General features: G+C 43.6%; 1 protein-coding gene, 1 non-coding gene and 1 pseudogene across 2 annotated transcripts in view; 1 reads left to right on the top strand and 2 right to left on the bottom strand.

The window, feature by feature from the left end:
• Gpatch8 (G-patch domain containing 8) overlaps positions 1–13,118 on the bottom strand; it is a 78,626-nt gene extending 65,508 nt beyond the window's left edge. Inside the window, exon 1 of the mRNA XM_021177201.3 lies at positions 12,805–13,118. Within this exon, the coding sequence (XP_021032860.1) occupies positions 12,805–12,849 (45 nt within the window). The 5' untranslated portion in view covers positions 12,850–13,118. The remainder of the gene's footprint in view (positions 1–12,804) is intronic.
• On the top strand, positions 1,565–12,660 carry LOC110306218 (midkine pseudogene; annotated as a pseudogene).
• LOC115032594 (U6 spliceosomal RNA) lies at positions 5,328–5,434 on the bottom strand. Its single transcript, XR_003838239.1, has one exon. It is a non-coding gene; the product is annotated as a U6 spliceosomal RNA (small nuclear RNA).
• Positions 13,119–24,431: the final 11,313 nt, after the last annotated feature.

Raw genomic sequence — 24,431 nt, 5'->3', positions numbered from 1 at the left:
CAAACAAACCAACCAAACAAAATTAATATAATATCCTACCCCTTTTTCATTTTGAGAGTACAGGGGTGTTGGAGACAGGGTTTCTCTGTGTAGCCCTAGCTGACCTGGAACTTGCTCTGTAGACCAGGCTGACCTAGAACTAAAAGATCCACCTGCCTCTGCCAAATGCTGTGACTACAGGCGTGCACCACTGTTTTTTATCGTGAGCATACTGAACTTTCTACTCTAATAGAATATGCAATAAGCATATTTGGTTACAGTTCCACAGTCAAACGGTCAATTTGCTTTTTAATCAGAGGAAAATCCACACCACAGCTTCTGGTATTTGCTGTACTATCAATGACTTCTTTCAGTATCTGTATAGTGGTTTATAATTCCTTTAGTGATGCCCATAAGTCTCTCACTTAAGTGTAAATGGCAGTGCTAGTGTGGCAAGGGCAGCAAGGGCAGAAACACAAGCAAAAGTACACAGTGTTTCAAGACGAAACTGTAGCACAACTCAGGAAACAGAAATAAACCTCAGGCCAGGCACGCCTTTGATCCCAGCACTCAGGAGGCAGAGGCAGGCCTGGTCTACAGAGTGAGTTCCAGGACAGCCAGGGCTACACAGAGAAACCCTGTACAGAAAAACCCTGTCTTATGGAAAAAAAACAAAACAAAACAAAACAAAAACAAAAACAAAATAAAGAAAGAAAAAAGAAAAGAAAAGAAAAGAAAAGAAAAGGAAAGGAAAGGAAAGGAAAGGAAAGGAAAGGAAAGGAAAGGAGAGGAGAGGAAAGGAAAGGAAAGAAAAGAAATATACCTCAGGCTAGAATCTATTTTCATTAATATTAGAATTGACTAAATCACAAGAAAAAGACAAAAACCTCTATATACACCAGATCCACAATTCAAGGCACTACAAGCCTAGCATGGCATATGCCTGTAATCCTACATCCCTAAGGCAGAAGCAGGGAACAGCTTTAAATTCAAGGTCAGCCAGGCTACAAGTCCTTACTTGTCAAAAAAACAACCAAGGAAATCAAAATAAGATTTCATTAATTACCATGCTTAGAGAACAGGTCTGACTCCCAGCACTGGAATGCAGAAATATTCAGAACTGGAGGTTCTAGACTAGCCTGAGCTACATAATACTGTCTTTAAAAACAAAAAACAAACAAACAAAAAAACCAAATCAAACATGAACTTTGCCACTCTCAGAAAATAAGTATTTTGCCACCCAGTAATAGGGACTGAACCCAGAAACTTAGGAATGGTAAGCAAGCATTCCATTGCTGAACTACATCTCCAAACCAGAAAAAAATAAAAATCTTTTGTTACTATTTTTTGTTTAGAGATAAATTCTCTAGTAGCCTAGGCTGGTCCTTTAATTCCTTATGTAACTGAAGCTAGTTTTGAACTTCTTTTTCTTTTTTTGGTTTTTTGAGACAGGGTTTCTCTGTGTAGCCCTGGTCCTGAAACTCCCCGAACTGCAGAGTGCTGGGATCAAAGGCATATGCCACCACAACCGGCTTATCACTCTTAGCCCCTAAAAAGTTTTAAGGGGTCTAAGACTAACTCAGTCATGGAGCAACATGTGCAACACCCTGTGTTTAATCCCCAGAACAAGGAATCTTTAGGATACATCATCCAAACAGAAAGTGCATCCCAGGTATAAAGGAGTAAATCAGAATAGTTAAGGGTTTTAAAAACATTTCTAAGTCACTGGGTTAGAAAAACAGCTCGACCTATGGGTAAAGGCACATGCTACCAAGTCCAAGAAGAGTTCCATTCCTGGAATCTGCACAGTAAAAGAACTGACTTCTCATCTCCACACATGGATGTGATAATATGTGCCCACAAACAATATATAATGAAGTCAAAACTTTTAGCTCTGAAGGTTTAACTGTAGGGTGCTTGCCCAGTTGGTACAAAGCCCTGGATGCAATTCCCAGCCCCATATAAAGTGGATACGGTGTGCACAATGGTAATCCCATCCCAGCAAGCAGGCAGTGGAAACAGAAGATTCAAGGTGACAGGCCAGGGCGAGAGAGCAGCACCGAGGCCTCTTCCTTCTCGCCCTTCTTGCCCTTTTGGCGGTCACATCCATGGTAGCCAGAGAGAGAGAGAGAGAGAGGGAGAGGGAGAGGGAGAGGGAGGGGCAGCGAGTCTTTAGAGTGGACATGGGGGCCATGCACCCCCAGCAGCAAGGACTGCCGCATGGGTACCTGTGGGGTCCAGACCCAGCGCATTCATTGCAAGGTGCCCTGCAACTGGAAGAAGGAATTTGGAGCCAACTGCAAATACAAGTTTGAGAGCTGGGGGACATGTGATGGGAGCACTGGCACAAAGCCTGCCAAGGGACCTTGAAGGAGGTATGGTACAATGTCCAGTGCCAGGAGGCCATCCGCAGGATCAAGCCCTGTACCTCCAAGACCAAGTCAAAGACCAAAGCCAAGAAAGGAAAAAGAAAGGACCAAGTCAGGAGGCCAGAGAGCCTCTGGCCTTGCCTGGAACCTGAATAGAGCCCTCCTCTCCCACAGGCCCAAGATATAACCCACAGTGCCTTTTGTCTTCCTGTCAGCTTTGTCAATCGCGCCTGCCCTCTCACACCCATTCCATGTGCCCAAAGTCGGAATGGACAAGGGATTCTGGAAAGCGAGCCTCCCCCGTACCCACTTTTGTTCTCCTATTATTAAGAAATGAATAAAAGAGCCGGGCAGACCTAAAAAGATAGGTGTGGTGGCATGTATCTGTAATCCTAGCGCCTGATTCAAGTAGCAAGGGAAGGGGGATTTAGATAGAGTTCAGGACCAGCTTGGGCTACATACATAAGAAGTCCCTATCTCGCCGGGCGTGGTGGCGCACACCTTTAATCCCAGCACTTGGGAGGCAGAGGCAGGCGGATTTCTGAGTTCGAGGCCAGCCTGGTCTACAAAGTGAGTTCCAGGACAGCCAGGGCTACACAGAGAAACCCTGTCTCGAAAAACCAAAAAAAAAAAAAAAAAAAAAAAAAAAAAAAAGAAGTCCCTATCTCAAGAAGGACAGAAAAACAGAAAAGAGAAAGGAGAAGAGGAAGGAAAGGGACCAGAGCTGAGAATACAATCAAAGAATCCCTCTACAGTACTCTAATTAGAATTTTATAGCACAACAATTAAAGTACTATACTAGATAATATAAGGCTTTGTCTAAACAACACATACACAGGCTCAAGGAAAAGAAAAAAAAAAAAAGAGTACAAGAACATTTGCTTTTTCTCTGATCTTTATCCTACAAGAACAGCCTTGAATAAGGATCAGATTAACAGTATAGTTCTCCAAGTCTACTCTTGACTCCTACACCAGGGTGAGACCAACTAAACACAGGTCACAGCAGCCTTGTAACCACAGTTCTTTCCAAACCCATTCTCCCACCAAAAGATCTTTTTTTAAAATAAGAATCTTCCTCTTTACTATTCATATAGAATTAGACATGTGGTCTTTGTATAACCCATATTTGTTTATTTTGCCTTCATCATACACCCTGTGTCCTTTGTGGGTTTTTGGTCTGCATTGTTTGTTTGTTTGTTTTTAAATTGTCAGGCTGATGAGATGGCTCAGCGTGTAAGAGCACCTACTGCTCTTCTGGAGGTCCTGAGTTCAAATCCCAGCAACCACATGGTGGCTCACAACCATCTGTAGTGAGATCTGACTCCCTCTTCTGGAGTGTCTGAAGACAGCTACAGTGTACTTACATATAATAATAAATAAATCTTTAAAAAAAAAAATGTCACCGGGCAGTGGTGGTGCACACCTTTAATCCCAGCACTGGGGAGAAAGAGTCAGGTGGATCTGAGTTCAAGGCCTGTCTGGTTTACAGAGCAAGTTCCAGGACAGCCAGGGCTACACAGAGAAACTCTGTCTTAAAAAATAAAACAAACAAACAAACAAACAAACAAAATCTCAGTGTGTAGTCCAGACTTGCCTTGAACAATTAGCAGTCTCGGCCTCTGAGTCTTTTTTTTTTTTTTCCTGTTTTTTTCGATACAGGCATTCTCTGTTTAGCCCTGACTGTCCTGGAACTCATTCTGTAGACCAGGCTGGCCTTGAACTCAGAAATCCACCTGCCTCTGCCTCCCGAGAGCTGAGGCGTGCGCCACCACGCCCGACCCGGCCTGGCCTCAGAGTCTTAAATCCTGAGACTGTAGGGTGCAGCATGGACACACACCAGCATACCTGCCATGCCTTTACTTTTTGAATCACTTCTAGGGAACCTTCAAGCGATCTTCCTTTGGTCACTCTTGACATTCTTCATTTGCTAAGAATCATATCAATTCATCATCACTATTTTGAAATTGGTTTCATGCCTGAATCAATTTTCCCCTCTTTCATACTTTAATGATTTACTTAAGCTTTAGCATCCCAAGCATACCTGAGGTTGATTTATTTCTCCCGATTGAAAAGGGGGGAAAAGACAGAAAACTGTTGGGGATTGGTTCTAGTGCTTGTCTTAACTCGGCTCCCAAAACCTCACGGGAATCTGCATAGCCAAACGCTGAGGGTCCCTGTCCCCAATGGGTTTTTGATTGATCAATAAAGAGTCAGTGACCAGTGGCTGGGTGGAGTGAAAGAGGCAGGACTTTTAGGATTCTCAGGCAAGAAAAAAGGGGATTCTGCTGAGAAAGGTATGTAGGATGGACCACACCATGACAGGGGAAGCAGAGAAATCAGAATTAAGAGCCACTCCCCTTCTTGGGTCTGGGGAAGCAAAGATAATAGATTCAGAAAGTGTTAACTAAGGAATACTGGAGGGGAGGTTTGGAAGTACCCAGTCATTGAGCCAGTCAAGGTATATCAAAATTAAGGTGATGTTTTTGTGTGTGTGTGTGTGTGTGTGTCTTTCATTCATGAATCCAGAGAACTCTGGTGGGTGACTTACAAGCGATCACCCCGGGCCGCAATCACCCACTGGGAGTTCAGTGCGGATTACATCATAGATGACATCAACAGTGGTGGAGTGGAGTGCCCAGTTAGTTAAGAAGCAACAAGAAAAAATTTCAACAAAAGACTATCTGATTAAAAAAAAAAAAAGAAAACCAATAATAAAAATCTGTCCATTTGTTATCTCTTGCACACCTGCATTAGAATAGCAACTCTAGTCCGAAGTACTAGATACATGCACACAAAAACATACACACAAAACCTGTTTCTGTGACCTAAATAGACAATGTACCTCTTTTCAAGTAAATGTCTTCTGAGAGTGCTATTCTATTATCACAAATGGCTCACAAAAGATGCTAGCCCATCTCAATGCTAGCACGTCACAACTCAATGGTAAAGGATTTTCTTTTCTTTTCTTTTTTTTTTTTTTTTAATATGGAATGCTTCACGAATTTGCATGTCATCCTTGCGCAGGGGCCATGCTAATCTTCTCTGTATAGTCCCAATTTTAGTATATGTGCTGCTGAAGCGAGCATGGTAAAAGATTTTCATGACATGATAAACCCTGATTTTTGAAGCCTAGTATAAGGGAAGGGAAAAGGGGCCCCAAAACACACTACATAAAAGTAACAGATGGCCGGGCGTGGTAGCACACGCCTCCCAGCACTCAGGAGGCAGAGGCAGGTGGATTTCCAGGCCAGCCTGGACTACAAAGTGAGTTCCAGGACAACCAGGGCTATACAGAGAAACCCTGTCTCGAACACCCCCCCCCCAAAAAAAGTAGCAGATGGCTTTCTTACTGCTATTTAACATTGAGATCACTTAGGCAGACTCTAGAAAGTCCTTGAGCAAATGTTACTTTTTTTTTATTATGAACATTATTTTATTTCCCCATGCTAGTAGGCGAGAAAGGCACTCAAGTCTGGATCTGCTTAATAAACACCAGGCTCCAAATTCCTCTCCCATCTCCAAGCCAGCACCGAGGATAGAAATAGGCCCTGCTCCTTCAGGACACCTAGGTAGGCCTACTCCTACCCCCAGCCCAGGGTTATTGATAGGATGTCTATATTGGGCTCACATCCTGGTCTCTGCAGTCTCAGTTCAACTGGCTACAGAGGTGCATACATAGTAGACCAAACTGAAATACAAACTGAAATATAGTGCCAGATTATTTTCAGTTCCTAGGAAAATCAAAAATCGAGGGCTGGCAAGATGGTCCAGCAGGTAAAGCCCTTGTGTTGCCAAAGCTATAGAAATGTGCTTCATCTCTGAGACCAGCATGGGGGAGAGAACTAACTCTAAGGAACTGACTTCGGATCCCCCCACACACACATATGGCACATGGGTGCCCCACACACATTCCAAACACATGCACTTTTATAATCAGTTTGTCCAAAGTAGAAAAATCATGATCTATTTGGATTTTCCAAAAAACATCAGGATATTTGTGAGCAGTCAGTAATAATCTCTTACAATTTTTTAAATAAAAACTATTCTCATGGGGCCTGCCACACATCTTTAATTCCACCACTTGAGGGAGAGGCAGGCATGCACACTTCTATTGAGTTTCAGTCCAGCCAGGGCTACACAGTGAAACCCTGTCTCTAAAAAACTCAAAAATAAATGATTCTAATCTTTAAAATCTATGCCTATGAGCCAACTGTGGCAGCTCATGCTGGAAACCCAGCACTTGAGAGAACTGCCATGTGTCTCAAATAAGGGTAGACTACAAGGTAAGGCCCCAACTTTAAAAAATAAATAAATACAGCCGGGCGTGGTGGCGCACGCCTTTAATCCCAGCACTGGGGAGGCAGAGGCAGGCGGATTTCTGAGTTGGAGGCCAGCCTGGTCCACAAAGTGAGTTCCAGGACAGCCAGGGCTATACAGAGAAACCCTGTCTCGAAAAACCAAAATAAATAAATAAATAAATAAATAAATAAATAAAGGAGGTATTTTATTTTCACTTTCCCATCTATTGTTGTAACCTTTTTTTTTTTTTTTTTTTCATTAAAAATCAGTAACAGGGGCTGGTGAGATGGCTCAGTGGGTAAGAGCACCCAACTGCTCTTCCGAAGGTCCAGAGTTCAAATCCCAGCAACCACATGGTGGCTCACAACCATCCGCAACGAGATCTGGCGCCCTCTTCTGGAATGTCTGAAGACAGCTGCAGTGTACTTACATATAATGAATAAATAAATCTTTAAAAAAAAAAAAAAAAATCAGTAACAAAGCCGAGCGTGGTGGCGCACGCCTTTAATCCCAGCACTCGGAAGGCAGAGGCAGGCGGATTTCTGAGTTCGAGGCCAGCCTGGTCTACAAAGTGAGTTCCAGGACAGCCGGGCTATACAGAGAAACCCTGTCTCGAAAAACCAAAAAAAAAAAAAAAAAAAAAAAAATCAGTAACAAGAACCATTAGTCTTCTTGGATACAAATACTAAAGAATACTTGCTCACTAGTATTTAGCCACATCACCATTAAAAGATGCATAACCACAAAATGCTAAGCTTAACAGCTCTTTACAGCTACATATCAATATAAAGTATAGCTAAAATTTTAATCTGAAATCCAAAATGTTATCTTATTGTAAATTACATTACATATTTTTCATTAGTTTAAGTAAAACTTGAATCTGTGAACAAATGTCTTACTTTGTACATGCAGAAAGAGGTGATGTCTCACCCAGAAACTGAGGTTCTGAAGGAGTCATTAAAGCATTATTAGACAAACACAAATCAGTCGCGATTACCAAGGTTTCCAAAGATAAAACGCCACTTTGAAAAGCTACAGTTGTGTACCCAACACTGCCCACCTAAAACCCAGGACTGGTAGTGCAGGCCTGTAATCCCAGTCATTTGGAGTCTGAGGCAGGAGGACTGCAAATTCAAACAGGACCTGCTGAGACAACAGAACAGTTAAAGGCCAGCCTAAGTAATTCAGTAAGACCTTGTCTCAAAATAAAAAATAAAGAGGGCTGGGGTAGTGGTACAGGCTGACCATCTGTAATCCCAACACTCGCAATTAGTTCAAGGCCATGCTGGGCTACACAGTATATCTGAGGCCAGTTTTTGAGATCCAGGCCTTGATCCTGGGGCTGGGGGTGGGAAACAATCAATGGGAGAGAGTAGAGAAGAAAAGTCTAAAACTGAAACAAAACAATGTATCCTTTATGATAAGTGAAACTTGGTCAGAAGCCCTTGAAAAACGAGGTACAGATCTGGACAAAACAACAGAGAAAAACTGTAATTGTATTGCCCATCTAAAAGGCCACTTATTTGTGTAGTCTATAAATCCACCCTTCATAATTTATGACTCAATTATATTTGTATAAAATATAAAATCCAGGCTAGAGATAAAGCTCAGTTGGTAGTATTAGTCTTGCTCAAACAAGGCCCAGGGTTCAATCTGGACAAGTGGACACGGTGGAACACGCCTATAATCCCAGCATTTGACAGGCAGAAGAATTAGACATTAAATACTACTCACCAAGTGAGTCTGAGGCCAGCCTGAGCTATGTGAGCCCCTATCTTTAAGAAAAATAAACAAACAGCAGATAAAACTGCTAGTGGAAAAAATGATCTCCAATACATGTTCAGGAGTCAAAACATCAGGCAGCAAGATGGTTAGGCTGGTAAAGGCACTTGCCATGCAAGCCTGACTACCTGAATTCAATCCCAAAGTCCTCATAAAGGTGGAAGGAGATAACTAACTCTATAAGTAGTGACCTGACCTTACCTTCATACATGCACTGTGGCAAGCATGCCCACGCCCTGCCCCCCACAATAATAATAAATAAAAAAGGTGAAAAGCCAATCTAGGGGTTAGAGAGATGACTTGGTAGTAAGACCATCTAGTAAGCACTCTTGCAGAGGACCCACCACCCATGGAGGACACCCAGGATGCAACTCACAACTGCTTCTAACTCCCTCTTTGGCTTCCCTAGGTACTGCACTCACAAGCACAAACCCCTCACAGATATCCACATATACACATCATTATGAAACAAAACAAAAAGGCAATCTTCTAAAAAATTATCTTTGATGAGCAGTGGTGGTACATGCCTTTAATCGCAGTACTCAGGAAACAGAGGGAGGCAGTATCGCTATGAGTTCGAGGCTAGCCTGGTCTACACAGAGAGTTCCAGGGCTACACAAAACAAAAAACAAGTAATTATATATATAGTTTGTTTTTTGGTTTTTTTTTTTGGTTTTTTTTTGGTTTTTTTTTTTGGTTTTTCGAGACAGGGTTTCTCTGTGTAGTCGTGGCTGTCCTGGAACTCACTCTGTAGCCCAGGCTGGCCTCAAACTCAGAAATCCGCCTGCCTCTGCCTCCGGAGTGCTGGGATTAAAGGCGTGCGCCACCACGCCCGGCTAGTTTTTAAAAATGGAAAAGCTCACCTAAATTTAATCCCTATGATATAACCAATATATTAATCAAGTTAATTATCTATCTAAGCCACAGTTATTTCACTTAAAAATGGATAGTAGCTACTTCTTAGGTATTATTATAAAAACTGAGATATACACAAACCCCCAACATTAATGGGTTTTTTCTCATTTTCTTAATGTTTGAAAATTTTTATTTGTGTTTGTGGGAGCACACATATAAAGCTGGTCAGAGGACACACTGTGGAAGTCAGTTTTTTCCTAGCATGTAGGTCCTGGGAATCAAATTCTGATGATCAGACTTGGCAGAAAGTGCCTTTTCTAGCTGAACCATCTTATACACACCTTATTTAATTTTTGAGACAGTGTCTCATATAACCCAGGCTAGCTTCAAACTCGCTTATATAACCAGAGATAATATGGAAAGCCTCCAAAATTCTGGAATTATGGGAACTCATCACCAGAAGTAACCTGAACTTTAAAAAAAATGACAGGGTCAGGCTGGAGAGATGGCTCAGCAGTTAAGAGTACTGACTGCTCTTCCAGAGGTCCTGAGTTCAAATCCCAGCAAACACATGGTGACTCACAACCACCCTGTAATGGGATTTGATGCCCTCTTCTGATGTGTCTGAAGACAGCTAAAGTATACTCATATACATAAAAGAAAAAAAAAAAAAAAAAAGACAGGGTCTTGTTATGCTCAACTACTTAAAGCCTTAAAAGGCTACATTAACTTTAGTAATATAAACTTGAAAACATATTTCAAGATCTGTTACTCAAAGAGCATCCTCCTGTTTCACTCCCTCTTCAATGGCTGGCTCTAAACCAAAGGGCAGTACTGACAGCTGATCAGTATTAAAACAGCCAGAGATAAATATGTTAACTATTCTCATTTTATTATTATTTTTGTTGCTATTATTACTATGGTGCTAAGGATCAAATCCTTCACATATTGGGGAAATACTCTACCACTGAACATATTATACCCCTGGCCCTTAAGTATTTTTAAAGGCATGTTTTTTTTTTTTTTTTTTTTAAGAAACTATGGCATAATAATTTACAAAAGGGACTGGGAATGTAACTAGTAGTTGAGAACCCGCTACTCACATACACACAAACATAAATATATACATAAATAAATAAAACATAATTTAAAATATAATTCCATTTCTGACTTGGTGACTTAGCTCAGTGGGTAATAGTGCCTGCTAGTATCACCACAAAACCCTGAGGATGAAAGACCACACCTGTAATCCCAGCACTTCAGAAGTTGAGGAAGGGGAGTCAGAGATTCAAAGTCATCCCTGGCTAGACTGCAGACTTGAGGCTAGTGCTAGTGTGAGATATATACGACATGGTTTCACAACAATTTTCCCATTTCCAATACCCTTTATGCAAAATACTAAGACATTTAGAATTTTAAGTGGGTTATGTCAGAGCATGTGCAGAAAGTACAATTAAAATGTATGTACTAACATCAAAGAGCTCAAAGGATCTATTTCTGGTTTTAAAACCGTTTTATTATATTTACGTCATGGGGGCTGTCAGAGGCCAACTCTGGTGAGCTGGCTTGGCTCTTTTCTTCCAGCTTGTGGATGCCCAGGCGCTAACTCAGCTCAGATTTGATGGCAAACTCCCTAAGCCACCTCTAAGGCTGTGACTTTTTTTTTTTAATTTTTTTATTATTGTGCATATCATGTGAGGGGACATATAATTTGGGGTCAGAAGCCAACTTTTTGGAGTTGGATCTCTCCTTCCACCTTCCAGGGATCAAACTGAGGTTGTCAGGCTTGTGAGGCAGAGGCTTTTTACCCACTGACCCATCTCATAAATCCCATAAATCAGATTTTATATTACTTCAACTAAAGCATCGAAGAGTCTCCCTGCTTAGTTTCCAAGTGACAACACTCACATCCTAATAGCCAGCTTTCAGTATCTTCATTCAAAACCCCGTTTGAGCCTGCTGAAATACTTGAGGGCCATTTTTCCTCAAAACTGTTTTCAATTTTATTAGGTCACCTTGAAATTCTTTCCTCTGAAAAGCATTCGAAGGTTTTCATCATCTACTGTCTCCTAAATAATTTTAAATTAACAAAAAATAGTAATAAAGCTTATATACTTTATACCTGCTTCATAGGGCTTGCTATAGGGAGAAAGAAAAGAAAGACAGCCTGCCTTCCTTCCCCGGTATCAAATGTCCACCTCAAACTTCGGTAGACTTGAGATAAATCCTTAAAACACCTTAAGATGCTGGGCTGGGCTGCAGTTTCTGCGGCAGGCACATGACCACAAGGCATTTTGAGCAACTCCCAAATCCTTTACTGCTGCAAAACTTCCCATAGCGTTCTACACCTAAGACTATTAAACAGTGTTGATTTTAAACCAGTCGAAACTGCTTTGTCTATCAACCCAGTCATCTTCAAGAATTCAAACCCTTCAAATTGCCTTCTGACACAGCTAGAGGTGCCAACGTTGAGGAAGCTGAAAGGAACACAAAAACTCAAGAGTTCGGAGACTCATCCCTTGACCTAAATTGCTGTTGCCAGGAGATGCGGTAGTAATGCAGTGATTTGCAACTGAGGATGTATTTTACCTAGAAATAGCCAAAGGCTACTAAATCCCTAATTGTCTCCCAACTATGTCTGCAGTAACAATTTCAATATCTAAAAGCCTAATTATTCTAATTCGGCCTTTGTTGTTTGTTTTTTTGTTTTTGTTGTTTTCTTTAATGCCTGCCAACCCCACGGACATCTTTCCAGATCAACATTTGCAAACGAAGAAAGAAAAAAAAAAAAAAATCAAGGTTTAGGGACCAATTCTCTCCCGCTTGGAAAGGCCATAATTATGCTTCTTTACAAATCTTGGTAGGTCTCGAAGTTAAGTTTACGCCAGTCCACAGACGTATACCTTACTGTCCCCAACCCAATTAACGGCCTGTAAACAACAGCAGTTATTTATGCCCAGAGAAAGCTCAATGGCTCGCCTCAACAAAAAAGGCGTCTTTGATAAGAAAGGGCGCCCTTTACCAGGGGGAAGACTAGGTTAGACAGTCGATAAAGGGCTTGTTTGTCACAATGGGAAAACGGAGAGGCGATCCCCAGGATGATCGGGGCGAGCAAAAGCCAAGGCTTCCATAGCCCCGGCCTGAAAACCGCTGGCCCAAGCCTTCCCCGCCCCAGCCCTCTCCCCCGGGGGCCGGGCCGGCCCTGCGCCTGCACAGGCCCCGAGACAAGCAAAGCGCAACCCCCACAAAGCGCCGGGCTGCGGAGCGGGAAGCCAGGAGCAAACTAGGAGGAAAGCCGAGCCTAAGAAGCGGCGTGAATAGGGATGAAGCCGGGGACGCGGCCTCATCTCAGCCCGGGAGGCCCCTGGAGAAATGAGAGGCAGGAAAGAGCGAGAGCCGGCTTGCAAGGTGGAGCGGAGAGCAGAAGGAAGGAGAGCCGGGAGGCCGGGAGGGAGGCGGCCCCGGGCTCGCGGCGAGCCCTCCGGGGGCGTGGGTGGTCCTCGGCGACGCCCGTGTTTACCTGAAAGTCTCGGTCCTCGTTGAAGCGGGAGAAGCGGTCCGCCATTTTGCCGCTCTCACTCCTCCTCAGGACGACGCTCTCCGGTTCGCTCCTCCCCTCCCGCGACGCCCGCCCCCTCTCTGTTTCCACGCCCCCTCCCACGCCCACGGGGCGCGCGCAGCAGGCGTGGGGGGGTTGTGTGTGGAGGATGTGTGCTTGGGGGGGGGGGTGTTGGGAAGAGGAGGGAACAGGAATGCGTTCCGACGGGAATCCCGAAAGCGCTCAGGCCTGGAGGCGGAACCTTCCTCTCACATCGCTCGGTTTCACTCCCGGCCCCGAGCGACCCCAGCGGGCCGCGCATGCGCGCTCGCGCCGGCGCGCTGCAAGCGCTTCCGGAGGGAAAGATCAGCAAGGCAGGGCATTTGGGGGGCTGGGGAGTATCCACTTACTCCCTTAGCAGTGTTCAAAAGTCTTTCTCTCTTATTTACGGTCAAGCCCATCCTGTATTTGTAATAATATACAGTGTAATGCTATACAGTAGCATGAGATCTGCCTTTACAGCTAGAGTACTTTTTAATGTTTTTTTTGTTTTGTTTTTGTTATTTTGTTGACAGGGTTTCTTGTAGCTCTCTATGTAGTAGAGGCTCGCCCCCCGAAGTCCAAAGAGGGTATTTTTTTTAAATTAATACATAATAATATTACTTAAGAGGTAGCAAAAAAATCTTTCAAAGGGCTTCCATTCCAGGCAGGAAGTCAGATAACCAATAAATTAACCTAATAGTTGTAAATATAAACGAGTGTCTATTCCTGCTTGAGTTTGAGGGGAAATTAAGTCAAGCTTATCCTTGGCTACATAGGAAGTTAAAAGCTAGCCTGGGCTATATAAGACATTGCTTCAAACAACAAAATCTAAGTGACACTGGGGGAGAGGGGGACTGTAATGAAAAGAATGACCTATCTTAAAGCTACCTATAAATCAAGGCATAACAAAGGGTTCACAATCTTGAAGAAGAGAAACTTTAAACACATGGCTACCAAGAGCTTGACGTTTTTTCTTACTATTTTCCCTCCCCCTCCCACTCCTTCTCTCCCCCCTCCATACATATATATTCATGTTCGGAATCATTGGATCCCCTGAGGCTAGAGTTACAGACAGTTAAGAATCACCATGTTTGTCAGTGCTAGAAACAAACCCAGGTGCTCTGCATGTGGAACACGTGCTTTTAACTGCGTAGCCATCTTTCCAGCTCTTGTTTTCTTTAATGTTTTCACAGGGCAGGGGAGTGAGGGGGGGGATGTTTAATTTTACCTAGTGTAAGACTGCTTCCCCTACATGAATGTATGTATGTATGTATGTATGTATGTATGTGTATCAGCTCTTAACAGCTGAGCCATCTCTCTAGCCCCTCTACCTGATTTTAAAATGAGGTCTCTCCTTAAACCTGAAGCTCTCCCTAGTCAGCTAGCAAGCCTCGGGAATTTGTACCTGGCACCAGGGAAGGTGAGGGTGTGGGCAGAGCTGGAAGTCCAAGGGACTGGTCACAAAGCAGTCTAGAGAGCAGTTGGATCCTAAGTCATTTTTTTTTTTTTTTCACTCAGGTAGCAGCTGGAGACTTTCTCTAGAAATGCTAACCAAACAAATCATGGGTTTTTAACATGCTGGCTCTAATCAAGAAGAAAGTAATTTGCCGAAATGAGAGGATCTGTTAAAAACCAACTGTCTTAGTCACTGTTTTAGTGCTGTGAAGAGACACCATGACTAAAGCAACTTTTAGAAATCATTTAATTGGGGGCTTACAGTTGCAGAGGTTTAGTCTATAATCAGAGTGGGGAGTGTGCTACACTGCAGGTAGGCACTGGAGCAGTGTAAGAGAGCTAAGTCCTAAACTCACAGCAGGAGGGATGAGGGATGAGATTGGACCTGACGAGGGCTTTTGAAACCTCAAAGCCACCTCCAGTGACACACTTCCTCTGACAAGGCAACAGCTCCTAATCCTTCCATTCCTTTCAAGCAGCTTAGCTCCCTGGTAGCTAAGCATTCAAATATATGAGGCTATGGAGGCCATTCTTATTCAAACCACCTCACCATTATTCTAGTCCGAGTCAGACTTCCCCTGCGGACCCTCTGTGGGAAAGCTGGCTTACAGAAGCAAGGTCTTCTTCCAAAGGGATGGAAGGAGTATTAGCCTAACATAAAATCACAGTTCTGACCAAGACAAGCTTACCATTCTGGAAGCCCCATTCACAAAGAATATTTGAAGATTAAGACAGAAATCCTGGAGTCTGGAAAGGAGGCTCTGCAGTTAGGAACGCTTTCTGTTCTTGCAGAGGACCCAGGTTTGGTTCCCCCCAGCACTCACATAACCTGTAATTCTTTTCTTTTTTATTTTGGTTTTTCGAGACAGGGTTTCTCTGTATAGCCCTGGCTGTCCTGGAACTCACTCTGTAGACCAGGCTGGCCTCGAACTCAGAAACCTGCCTGCTTCTGCCTCTCGAGTGTTGGGATTAAAGGTGTGCGCCACCACGCCCGGCTCATAACCTGTAATTCTGATTCCAGGAAATATGATGCACTTTCCTGGCCTCTATAGGCAGTCTAGAGCGCATCATGTCTGCAGGCATGTTGTACATACTGTGTAACATTTTTCCTCAGGAGACATGAATAAGCATCTACTTATCCCAGATAAGGAGCCAAGAACAGACCAAAGTACAGAAACCTCCCAAGTCCAACTTGGTGAACACATGAGTTTTATTGCGGTTACTTACTGGAGTATGGGGGAAGGGTAACTCTACACAGCTGCAATGCTGAAAGTCTATCCCAGCAAGGCTGGCAGGTCACAAAAGCTGGGTACCTGGAGCACACTGCATAACATGCAGGCAGCTCAGCCAGTCCCACTCAGCTTCTTTTACGTGGTTACCTTGTCTGAGACTCTTCTAGGTATGTGGTCCAGTCTTGGCATGTTGCTCACCAGTTCTTACTGCTTCTGTATGCTTGTAGCAGGAGAGGTGAATCCCATCCATTTCAGGAACTTCCTGAAGCCTTTGGGTTGTTTACAACCTGAGCTGACAGAGCTTCCCTGCAGGGCTGAAGGTTTTCAGAGGAAATTGCTATTCCATTGTACATAGAGACACACACAAGTAAGCAGTCATGGCAGAAAATAAAATAAATGAATCTTTTTAAAAAGAGAGAGAGAAAAAAAGACAGAACTCTTGGAAATTAACATATTTTATTCCATTCACTTTGGTTACCTCTCCTGGTGTTAATATTTTGTTCTCAAATGGGTCTCCTGTACCCTAGATTGATGTCAAAGTCACTATGTAGATAAGAATGGCCTTGAATTCCTGATCCTCCTGCCCAGTCACTAGGCCCACAGGCATGCACCACCATGCCTGCCCTGACATCGACAGCTTTTTTTTTTTTTTTTTTTTTTTGGTTTTTTTTTTCGAGACAGGGTTTCTCTGTATAGCCCTGGCTGTCCTGGAACTCACTTTGTAGACCAGGCTGGCCTCGAACTCAGAAATCCGCCTGCCTCTGCCTCCCGAGTGCTGGGATTAAAGGCATGCGCCACCACGCCCGGCTGACAGCTTATTTTAAAGATAACATTTTTATTTTATGTGTGGGGCTGTTTTGCCTTATGTTTGTCTCTGCACCATGTACATGCCTGTTACCAAAGGAGGCCAGAAGAGGGCATCAGATACCTTGGATCTGGAATTGCAGACAGTTGTAAGCCTTTCTGTGGGTGCTGGGAATTAGACCTGGGAGGGATCCTCTGGAAGAGGAGTCAGTGCTCTCTTCTCTCACATTCACTTTTTTTTTTTTTTTTTTTGGTTTTTCGAGACAGGGTTTCTCTGTGTAGCTCTGGCTGTCCTGGAACTCACTCTGTAGACCAGGCTGGCCTCGAACTCAGAAACCTGCCTGCCTCTGCCTCCCAAGTGCTGGGATTAAAGGTGTGTGCCACCATGCCCGGCACATCTACTTTTTTTTAAAGATAGTGTTTCCTATATTCCAGGCTATCCTCCAATTCATGGTGTAGTGAGTTTATATTAAACTTCCGATCTTCCCCCAAGAGCTGGGAGTGTGCTCCACCACACCTGTTTTGTGTAGTGCTGGAAATCAAACCCAGGCCTTCACACATGCCGGCCTGCACTCTACAGATTGAGCTTCGTACCCAGCCCCCTTCCAGGTTTTTTCACTCCGTGGTGTGGTTTTTTTTTTTTTTTTGGTTTTTCGAGACAGGGTTTCTCTGTGTAGCCCTGGCTGTCCTGGCACTCACTTTGTAGACCAGGCTGGCCTCGAACTCAGAAATCCGCCCTGCCTCTGCCTCCCGAGTGCTGGGATTAAAGGCGTGCGCCACCACGCCCGGCTCGTGGTGTGGTTTGTGTCCATCATTGATGACCTTCATTTGAGCCATAGACAATGCTTATAAAAGGATGGGGTGCAGCCAGCTCTTGTTCTCTCTCTATTAACCCCAGCTGGCCTCAAGATTCTCAGCTTCCCCAATGCCAGGACTACAGGCATGCATCAGCAGGCCCACTTTCGTTATCCTTTTTTTATCTGGTTGGTTTTTTGGAAGGCTGAGACAGGAGGATTACAGCAAGTCAAGGCCAGCCTGAGGCACACGGGGAGTTCCAGTCAAGCCCTGGAAGCATCATAATGAGACCTTGCCTCCAGCAGTAAGTAAATAGATGCTCTGATTCTGATACATTTATTAGTAGGAACTCTTTCAGGGTATCACGTGGCCTGTAGCTGCTGATATCCAGTCCTCCTGTTTGGCTTTGGTATACTGTAAGCTTTTGTTTGGTTTTGGGTTTTTTTTTTTTTTTAGACAAGAGTCTTATTATGTAGCCCAGACTGGCCTTGTACTCTCTAATAACCCCAGCTAGCCTCAAGTTTCGAAGCTCCCCCAGTGCCCAGCTTATAGGCATGCACCACCAGGCCCACTTTCCTTATCCTTTTTGGGTTTGGGTTTTGGTTTTTCTTTGAAATAGGATCTCACTATCTAGCTTTGATGCTCCTGGAACTCATTACATAAACCAAGCTGGCATCGAACTCACAGAGATCTTGTGCTTCTGCCTCCCAAGTGCTGGCACTAAAAGACCACCACTTAGCCAGGTGATGGTGGCACACACTCTTAGTCCCAGCACTTGGGAGGCAGAGGCAGATAACAAATCTCTGAAAATTGAGGCCAGCCCGGTCTACAGAGTGAGTTCCAGGATAGCCAGGTTTATACAGAGAAACCCAGTCTCAAAACAACAAGAAAATGAACAAAAACCAAAATCCACCATCATTATTTGTTTTGATACTCAGATTGCCCCATACTTGACCAAGAGAACAATTGTTAAACACTTTTAAAATGCATCCCCACAGTTATTACTGTAATTGAAAACTGTTTGCTTTTTGTTTTTGTTTTTGATTTGATATAGATAGGGTCTGGAATAGCCCAGGCTGGGCTCCAAACTCAGAACTTGGAAGAATGAAGCTAAGGATGACCTTGAACTCCTGCCCCTCCTGCTTCCACCCACAAAGCAGCCTTGTCTAAGCTATTCTCTATGCCAGATACCATGCTATTAAAAAAAAAATACAACAACTAATTTTGTAAAGATTTGTTTTATTTTATGTGTGTTAGTTTTTGCCTGCAAGTATGTACCTGTACCATATGTCTGCAGTGAGGAAGGGCGCCAGAAGAGGGCGTCTGATCTACTGCAACTGGAAGTGCAGGCAATTGTGAGGCACTATGAGGGTGCTGGGAACCAAACTCCGGTCCTCTGTAAAAGCAGCAGATGTTCATAACCACCGAGCCATCACTTCAGCCCTCATGCTAATCTTTTTACTTGAATTATCCTACTCAATGGCTATGGCCACTGTTATTATTTGAATATTCTTGGCCCAGGGAGTGGCACTATTAGGAGGTGTGGCCTTGTTGGAGTAGGTGTGTCACTGTAGGCATGAGCTTTAAGACCCTCCTTTATCTTAACTAAGATACCTGGAACTCAGTATTCCATTAGCAGCCACCAGATGAAGATGTAGAACTCTTGCCAGGCGGTGGTGGTGCACTTGGGAGGCAGAGGCAGGCAGATTTCTGAGTTCGAGGCCAGCCTGGTCTACAAAGTGAGTTTCAGGACAGCCTGGGCTATACAGAGAAACCCTGTCAAAAAACAAAACAAAACAAAACAAAAAACTCTCAGCTCCTCCTGCATCATGTGTGCCTGGATACTGCCATATTCTTACCTTGATGATAATGGACTGACCTCTCTGAACCTGTAAGTCAGCCCAATTAAATGTTGTTCTTGTAAGAGTTGCCTTGTGGGCTGGAGAGATGGCTCAGAGGTTAAGAGCACTGACTGCTCTTCTGAAGGTCCTGAATTCAAATCCCAGCAACCACATGGTAGCTCACAACAATCTGTAATGTGTTCTGATTCCCTCTTCTGGGGTGTCTGAAGACAGCTACAGTGTACTTACATATAATAAATATAAATAAATAAAGTTTCAGACTAGCTAGAGCTACATAGGTGAGAGACGTTGTCTTAGGGAGAGAGAGAGAGAGAGAGAGAGAGAGAGAGAGAGAGAGAGAGAGAAGAGAGCGGAACTTGAATTAATTGAGTCTGGTGGCAAGCACATATAATCACACCACTGAGGCAGGAGGTGAGAGGATTGCTGTGCATCAAAACTGGTCTAGACCTTGTACTGACTTCCAAGCAGGCTAGTCTGGGCTACAAAGTAAGACTTTACCTAAACCAAAACAAACCAAAACCAAAAAGTTGAAGGGTGGGCCGGGCATAGTGGTGGCGCAAGCCTTTGATCCCAGCACTTAGGAGGCAGAGGCAGGTGGATCTCTGAGTTCGAGGCCAGCCTGGTCTACAAAGTGAGTTCCAGGACAGCCAGGGCTATACAGAGAAACCCTGTCTCGAAAAACAAAACAACAACAAAAAGTTGAAGGGCAATAAGTCTGGGAAGAAACTTAGAACTCAGGATTGTTTTTAAAGTTTTTTTAATTTTGGGGCTGGGAGAGATGCTCAGTGGTTAAAAGCACTGCCTGCTCTTCCAGAGAACCGAGGTTCAATTCCCAGCACCCACATTGGCAGTTCACACCCGACTATAATTTCAGTTGCTGGGTATCTGACCCTCACACAGACCTACATGCAGGCAAAACCACTAATGCACATTTAAAAGACAATCAAAACAATAAAAGGGTAACTTTTTTACTGTTTTGCAGAGAGAGGAGTAGAAATATCTCACAGATCTATGGATTCAAACTTTCATTTTTTTTTTTTCTTCTTATGAAAAGCAGGGTAGAGATGGTAGACCCAAGCTCTGACTGTCTGCTAGGGCCCTGTGTATTCAACTGTTCTTTTCTAATGGGGTCTCTATGGCTGTGATAAACTCCACAACCAAAGCGACTCGGGGAAGAAAGAGTTAATTCCGTTTTTCACCTTACTTCATGAAAGGAAGTCAGGGCAAGGACTCAAGGATGAAACTTGGAGGCAGGAGCTGATGCAGAGACCTTGGAGGGCTGCTGCTTACTGGCTTGCTCCCTGTGGCTTGCTTAGCCTGCTTTCTTATACAACCCAGGACCACCTACCCAGATCAACCAATCATCAATCCAAAAATTGCCCCACATGCTTGCCTATGGATGGTTGTGATGGAGGCATTTTCTCAATTGAGGCTCCTCCCCTTGACCTTGATGTTAATCCTTGTTCCCATGGTCAAGTTGGAAAAACAAAACAAAACAAACAAAAGCAAAAAAAAAAAAAAAAAAACAAAAGCAAAAAAAAAAAAAAAAAAAACCCACAAACAAAATTAGCCAGCACAAGATCCTCGGGCCCAGTCCTTGTAGAGAGAATCTCTTGGGTACCATATGGAAGGATCACCTGTCAATAAAAGGTTAATGGCCAATAAGCTGAGGCGGGATTAGGATGTGGGATATCCAGCAAGAGAAGGGGATTCTGGGACAGAGTCAAGATGGAGATTCCCTGCCCAGTCTCAGAGGAAGTTGGACATATGAAACTGAGGAGCGGTAACTAGCCATGTGGCAGACAGAGAATAGTATAACCAGGTTAGCATGACTTACAAGCTATGGGAACAGGCCTAGCATTTTTTAATAGATTATAAGCCTCCGAGTCATTATTCGGGAACTGGGGCATGGGTGGAAAAACCCACAGTTTCAGTATTGATAGCCTTGTGAAGGTCTGTCCTGGTGACCCATCACCTCGGTGGCCTCCTCTCATTACTCCTCCGAGTAAGAGTAAGACGAAACCTTCCTCTGAAACTTTCCTCTGATAAGGACAACTATACTGTGAGACCTGTTAAACAGGCTAGGTTTTGGTCATTAAGACACTGAGTCAAGAAAAAAAGCCACAGTTAAAAAGGAGATTAATTCATTGTGGTCACATTGGAAGATGAACAAATGAAGAGTTCCGGCCCCTGCTAAGTCTGCCTGAGCACTACCCTCTCCTACAGGGTGGTCTTAAGGTGGAAAAAAAAATACCCCAAACCAAAAAGAACTAGAAAAAATTATGGGGACTTGCAAAGGCAGAGTAGTCCCGAGTCCCTTACTTCATAGTCTAATTGAAACCTCTTGCAAGCTGTGAATGAAGAATTCCAGTTTATTAACATCTGCTTAATGCCAGCCAGGTGTGGTGGCTCATGCTTTCACTCCTAGCACTCAGGAGGCAAAAGCAGGTGGATCTCTGAGTGTTCAAGCCCTCCCTGGTCCAGGATGGCTGGGGCTACATAGAAAAACCTTCTTTCAAAACCAAAACTAGGGCTGGTGAGATGGCTCAGGTAAAAGCTCCGACTGCTCTTCGTAGGGCGTGAGTTCAAATCCCAGCAACCACATGGTGGCTCACAACCATCTGTAATGAGATCTGGCGCCCTCTTCTGGAGTGTCTGAGGACAGCTACAGTGTACTTAGACATAATAATAAATAAATCTTAAAAAAAAACAAGGGGGCTGGTGAGATGGCTCAGTGGGTAAGGGCACCCGACTGCTCTTCCAAAGGTCCAGAGTTCAAATCCCAGCAACCACATGGTGGCTCACAACCATCCCTAACGAGATCTGGCTCCCTCTTCTGGAGTGTCTGAAGACAGCTACAGTGTACTTACATATAATCAATAAATAAATCTTTAAAAAACAAAAAACAAACAAAAAAAACAACAAAAAACAAAATTAGGGCTGGTGAGATGGCTCAGTGGGTAAGAGCACCCGACTGCTCTTCCGAAGGTCTGGAGTTCAAATCCCAGCAACCACATGGTGGCTCACAACCATCCGTAACGAGATCTGGCGCCCTCTTCTGGAATGTCTGAAGACAGCTAAAGTGTACTTACATATAATAAATAAATAAAATCTTTTAAAAAAAAGAAAAAGAGGGGCTGGTGAGATGGCTCAGTGGGTAAGAGCACCCGACTGCTCTTCCAAAGGTCCAGAGTTCAAATCCCAGCAACCACATGGTGGCTCACAACCATCCGCAACGAGATCTGGCGCCCTCTTCTGGAATGTCTGAGGACAGCTACAGTATACTTACATATAATAAATAAATAAATCTTTAAAAAAATATATAAAAAAAAAAAGAAAAAGAAAAAAGAAATCTGCATGTTTAAAAAAAAAAACCTAAACTAAAACTGTTTACTTAATGTCTTTCCCCTCTCAGCTGTAAACCTTCTGTAGTCTAACAATCTCACCAAAGTCCCTTTGTAGGGGGAATAAATAGCGTCCTTGAAGAACCCAAGCGGCCCTGGTTTTTTTTTTTTTTTTTAATTTATTTATTTATTATACATAAGTACACTGTAGCTGACTTCAGACACTCCAGAAGAGGGCGTCAGATCTCATTATGGGTGGTTGTGAGCCACTGTGTGGTTTCTGGGATTTGAACTCAGGACCTTCGGGAGAGTAGTCAGTGCTCTTAACCACTGAGCCATGTCTCCAGCCCGCGGCCCCGGTTTTACTGTATCAGAGTCTAATCCCATCCAAAGTACGCCCCGGAACTACCCATAATGCTCTCACTTATCAAATGAGAGAGCGGGTTGGGACCTAATAAACGCTCCGTGTCTGTTCAGGGGTGTGTTGTCCTGTCCAGCTGGCCGACAGACAACTGCACTTAAGCGCACACACAGATCTACACAGACAGACATCCACACATGAAAAGAACCTTAAATCTTTTGTGTTTGTTTGTTTTTCTTCTTTTTTTTTCTGTTTCTTTTTTCTTCTTTTCTTTGTTTGTTTGTTTGTTTGTTTTTCAAGTCAGGGTTTCTCTGTGTAGCCCTGGCTGTCCTGGACTCCCTCTATAGATTAAGCTGGCCTCAAATTCAAAGATCTGCCTCCAGAGTACTGAGATCAAAGATATGCTACCACTGCCCAGCCAGATTTTTTATCTATCTATCTATCTATCTATCTATCTATCTATCTATCTATCTTATTTATTTATTAGTTATTTGGGAATCTTGCATCATGCACCCTGGTCTTGCTCATCTCCCAGTCCTTCCATGTCAACCTTCCTCCCCTGTGGGTCCCCCCCCAAAAAAAAAGAAGGGGAAAAATAAAGAAAAAAATGTATTTTATTTTTCATTTCTAGGCGTAATACACATAGCCTTAATCTCAGGAATCAGATGTCAGAAGCAGGTGGACACCTCATAGACACCTGCAACTCCAGCTCTAAGAGAGCTAGCACCCTCTTCTGATCTCAAAACACACTACTACTACTACTAATAACAACAACAACAACAAAGCACACACATACACACCAGCAGCAGCAGCAGCACAACTCATTGTAAGACAAATTAGCCTGATAGACAGTCAGGGCTACACAGAGAAATTCTTGGAAAAATAAAAACAAAAAACAGATAGAAAGAGGGAGAGAGAAAAAGAAAGGGAGAGAGAGGGGGAGAGAGAGAGAGAGACACACAGAGAGAGAGAGAGAGAGAGAGAGAGAGAGAGAGAGAGAGAGAGAGAGAGAGAAGAACTGGATTTAGCTCATTTTGAAAAGAAATGGACTCTTCAAGGCAGACAGACTAACACCAGGCTTTGTGATGAAGAGAAACTAGATGACCCTGCTTTAAATTCAGCCAGATCAGTGAGATTTGTATAGAAGGTGCCATTTTGAACTGAGAGCTGGGAGTGCAAGCTGGGGTAGAGTGCTCCCAGTCAGAGACTCAGCAGGAGACAGCCTCAGAGCCACTGTGGTCTGGCCCTTCAGGAGGACTGCCATGCTCAGTAGTGGCCATGCTCGCTTTATATATGTAAGGAGCCACCACACAGAAATCCTCATGTGTATTCTCTCCCTCCTGTGTGTTTTATTGTTTGTTTCAAGACAGGATCTTACTGTGTAGCTCTGGCTGTCCAAGAACTCATTATGAAAACTAGGCTGGCTTTGAATTGAACCCTCTGCCTCTGAGTGCTTGGATTAAAGGATTCAAAGTGCCAGGCAGTGATGGCGCACGCCTTTAATCCCAGCACTTGGGCGACAGAGGCAGGCAGATTTCTGAGTTCGAGGCCAGACTGGTCTACAAAGTGAGTTCCAGGACAGCCAGGGCTATACGAAGAAACCCTGTCTTGAAAAAACCAAAATAAATAAATAAAATAAAAAAAATGAATTTTAAAAAAAGGATTTAAAGCAAGCATGGTACCTTGAAGATCCAGTAAAAAAAAAAAAAAATTG

The sequence above is a fragment of the Mus caroli genome, unplaced genomic scaffold (genome assembly GCF_978045245.1).
Source record: "Mus caroli unplaced genomic scaffold, Mus_caroli_1 scaffold_13, whole genome shotgun sequence".
Taxonomy (NCBI): domain Eukaryota; kingdom Metazoa; phylum Chordata; class Mammalia; order Rodentia; family Muridae; genus Mus; species Mus caroli.
The sequence above is the reverse complement of the archived record's forward strand: the minus strand, read 5'-3'. Positions and strand labels throughout refer to the sequence as shown.